Source organism: Arachis ipaensis, chromosome B10, assembly GCF_000816755.2.
Source record: "Arachis ipaensis cultivar K30076 chromosome B10, Araip1.1, whole genome shotgun sequence".
In the NCBI taxonomy this organism is placed as follows: Eukaryota; Viridiplantae; Streptophyta; class Magnoliopsida; order Fabales; family Fabaceae; genus Arachis; species Arachis ipaensis.
The window spans coordinates 1349136-1353766 of NC_029794.2; the positions used below are offsets into that span (position 1 = coordinate 1349136).

A 4631-nucleotide genomic window follows, 5' to 3' on the forward strand; every position below is an offset into this window, starting at 1 on the left:
ATGCCCTAATGGAACTATTCCAATTAGAAGAACAAAAGAGGAAGATGTTCTAAGAGCAAGTTCCATTAGAAGATTTGGAAGAAAACCAAGTCATGTAAGGAGAGACTCAACCCATAACGGCCATGAGGTTAGTTATTCGAATTTTATTATCAGAAATTAGACTAATTTATCTCGAAAAACTACAATAAGATTAATTTTATTTTAGAAACTCAAATTAGAGACTATTATGAAAGAGTTTAATTATTTTGTTGGGTCACCAAAAAAAAAAATTTATTCTGTTGGTCTTTATAGTTTTACAAAATTTTTAATTAGGTCCGTATATTTTTTTTCTTTTTAATTGGATTTCTGTACCAATTTTTTTTTTTTTAATTAGGTCCCTAAATTAGTGTAGAGACTCAAATAAAAGAAAAAAAAATGTAGGGTCTCAATTGAAAAAAATTTTTGTGTAGGAACTTAATTAAAAACAAAAAAAGTATAGGGACCTAATTAAAAATTTTGCGAAACTATAGAGACTAACAGAGTAATTAAACTTTATGAAAGAGATTAATTTATTTATCATTTTGTAAGTTGAATAAGTGTTGTCAATCAAATTTAAACCCTATGCATTCTTCTTTCATTATTATTATTTTTTAAATTTATTTTAGCTTATTTTATTTTCATTGCCAGCAAGAAAAGAATAGCACTACTTTTTCCGTATTTATCATCAATATGAGAGACAATGAAGGGACACCACTATTAAAAGGTTGTCCTCTTATATGCACCTTAAAGCCATATCAAAATCATCACCAAAATGAAGATCCTCTCTTTGCATCTATATTGGTTACATATTTATTAGATGAATTTAATTCTGATATAATGCGTTTAATTGTATATAGTCGTATCAGTAAAAATAATTATATTTTTTATTGACTACATAAAAAAAATAAATGCGATTAAATATTTTACACTGTCAGTATATTAAAATTAAATTTTTTTAATAAGAACTCAAGAAAAAAATAAATTACACTAATCTTCTTTATGTTTTATTTATCATGTCTAAACTGACTAGATTAATATAATATTTATAAATGTGACAGTGTCATATTTTATAAAATACATAAATACTAAATATTATATATTTTTATAAATACAATTCAATCTTTTTTATATATAAAAAAAGGTAAGATAGAATAATTGTTATTTATGCATATGTTAATTTGAATGCAGCATGCAGTTGTTTTTGTGAATGGAGATCAATATTATGGAGCAAAAGCAAACATAAATGTATGGACACCAAGAGTTACAGATCAATATGAATTCAGTTTGTCACAGATTTGGGTTATTGCTGGCTCCTTTGGTTTTGATCTTAATACTATAGAAGCTGGTTGGCAGGTACACATTTATTTCAATAAATTTAATTTTGATACATTATTAATATAAAAAAATTTTACACATACGTTAAATCCGTAATGTCTTATTAGTAAAATTTTATATCGACTACCTAAATGATCATCTAAAAGAACAGCTGTCATTTATTGGACGACTATTTCAATATATTTTTTTACGTGATATCTTTTTATTTATAAAAATGTATATTAATCTTCTTCATAATCTAATAAGTGTAATAGAGATATAGTCATTCATATTATTTACTCATATCGACTTAAGCTTTTGGGATGAGTGATTTTATGATACAGTATTAAAACTCTATGTCTGAAAGATTTAGAGTTCGATTACTGAGAACTTCAAAATGAAAAAAAAATAACATAAAGTAAATAAAAAGAAAAAAGAAAAAAATATGAAAAATTAAACAAATTCAAAAAAGATTCTATCCGTTTAAACTTTTGAAATGAGTAATTTAACGACAAATTCAGAATTATTATTTATTATGGATTATTATGGCTGAAACAACTATAATAACACTTTCAGGTAAGTCCAGAATTATATGGAGACAGCAACCCTAGGTTCTTCACTTATTGGACAGTAAGTATTATTGCTAAGCCAATTTTTTTATTTTTATCTTCCAATTTATTTATTATTTATTTTTTCAAACCCCCAATAATTTTCTTCTCTTTATTATCTCACATAATAATAATTATAATAAAAATGTAGACAGATGCATATCAAGCAACTGGGTGCTACAATTTGCTGTGTTCTGGATTTATCCAAACTAACAATAGGATAGCAATAGGTGCAGCAATCTCACCAAGATCTACATATAATAGCAAACAATTTGATATTGGCCTAATGGTTTGGAAGGTGAGCATAATTTCTTGGTTAAATTCTTAATTACTTTAGATATGTCAATAATTAATTTAAAAAATATATTTTGAACATTTCAATATTAGACTATTATTTTTTAAGTTTAATTATTCTGTTAATTTTTATAATTTTATCAAATTTTTAATTAGATCTTTATACCAATTTTTTTTATTTTAATTTAGTCCTTAGTCACAATAGACGTTAAAAAATGTTTACTTGTGTTGAATTCAGAATTTTTTTTAACGTCTACTGTAACTAAAGACTAAATTAAAATTAAAAAAAATTGGTATATGAATTTAATTGAAAAAATATATATATATATAAATTTAATTACAAATTTGATCAATCAATAAGAACTAACAGAATAATTAACTCTATTTTCTATCATTAGGCTAAATCAGCAAGTATATTTATGTATTAATTCACACATTTCTCCAACTAAATAATCAATCATAAAATCAATTCTGCAAAAGGAAAATAATCAAACTTGTATATAGTAATATAATAAAAAACGTCCCTAACTTTATAATTCGAAGACACATAATTCTCTGACTAATTAAAAATACAAAAATATTTTTTATTTTTTAAATACGAGACATTTAAGTTCCTCTGTTCAAAATATATAAGGACAAATAAGTCCTCCAGAAGGATTAGATGTCTCACATTTTAGAAAGTGGGAGATATTTTTGTATTTTCAATTAGTTGATCACTTATTTGTCTGAGATAAAAGGTCAAAGACCTATTTGTCGTTTTCTCTAAAATTTATGAGATTCCAAATTAGTATTTCTATTTAGATGTCTCACGTTTTAGAAAGTGGGTGATGTTTTTGTATTTTCAATTAGTTGATCACTTATTTGTCTGAGATAAAAGGTCAAAAGAGCTATTTGTTGTTTTCTCTAAAATTTATGAGATTCTAAATACGTATTTCTATATGCTGTAACCGATTAGTGACTGACTTTTGGTGTACAATTAACATGTTTAAATTAAATAACCCTCTGTGTGTGTGTGTAGGATCCAAGACATGGACACTGGTGGCTGGAATTTGGTTCAGGATTATTAGTTGGTTACTGGCCAGCAACCATGTTTAGCCACTTAAGAAGCCATGCAAGCATGGTTCAATTTGGTGGAGAAATTGTGAACTCTCGTTCAAGGGGTTACCACACTGGAACTCAGATGGGGAGTGGCCACTTTGCTGGTGAAGGTTTTAGAAAAGCAGCATATTTTAGGAACTTGCAAATTGTTGATTGGGACAACAACTTGCTACCTCTCTCAAACATTCACCAATTAGCAGATCATTCTAATTGCTATGACATTAGGCAAGGAAGCAACAATGTTTGGGGACATTACTTTTACTATGGAGGTCCCGGACGAAATGTCCGATGTCCTTAAAACATATACAAATGTCGAATTTATATGCATTCACATCGCATTTGGTAACTGTCCTGTGACATAATACGTAGACGTTGAAACAGTAAAGATAGAGAAAAAGATGGAGACTCATATACAGTTGTCTTCATGTAAAGTCGATAATTGAAAATCGTCAAATGAAAATTTAGTATCAATCTCACACGAAGACAACTGTATATGAGTTTTTCTTCCTAGAGAAAATTTGTTCTTTTCTTAAATATGCGTATTTCACAATGCTTCTGTATTATCGCTTTGAGACCGTCGCTAAACGTAGGCTTATATGATAAAATAACTTTACACTATCAAATTATAATGGTTTGTTGCAAATTCTGTAGATTAATTGATAGTGTAAAATTATTTTTGATGGTTTCTCTATGTGTGTGTGTTTGTTTCTTTTTTTTTCTTTTTGTCTCACTTTCTAGGGTTTTACTTTTTTCATGGCATGCTTCACATGCTTTAGTGATAATCTATAGAGTAATTTGTTTTGTTTGTATTCTTGACTAACAATTTAATTAGTGACAGTTCAAGTTTGATTTTTCCAATTCTTCCTAGCTGTTACTATTTCTTTGTTTAAAGAGATCTTATCTTAAACATAGTGAATGATGAAATTGAATTTGACTAACATTATGAATTTTCCATATAAAAAAACCAATGCAAATTTTTTATGTATCTAACAGCTGAAAATCATGTGGAGGATCAACAAACAAGTATTATGAAAATATCAAAGACTTGGCTATTGAACCTTCTATGCTATATTCTATTATTATTTTTCAAATTGCATCCCTCTATAAGAGTTGAAAAACTGAAAGGAATATTTTAATGTGTCATAGAAACTACTACTACGAATGTTGCAATGGGAAAGAAAATTTAAAATAATTTTTTTAGGTCAGTGAACCAAGACCAATTAATTGCAACAATTGTTTTCAATCCCATATTGTGCTTTCCAATGAACAAATATGAAGGCATCATGCTATGTATTAGGA

The 4631-nt window shown here is 27.0% G+C and overlaps 1 protein-coding gene across 1 annotated transcript in view; it reads left to right on the plus strand.

Moving 5' to 3' along the window:
- LOC107623113 overlaps positions 1–4190 on the plus strand; it is a gene marked incomplete at its 5' end in the record, with an annotated part of 5824 nt that extends 1634 nt beyond the window's left edge. The window contains 4 exon segments of the mRNA XM_016325269.2: positions 1207–1371; positions 1909–1962; positions 2092–2238; positions 3253–4190. Of these exon segments, the coding sequence (XP_016180755.1) occupies positions 1207–1371; positions 1909–1962; positions 2092–2238; positions 3253–3630 (744 nt within the window). The 3' untranslated portion in view covers positions 3631–4190.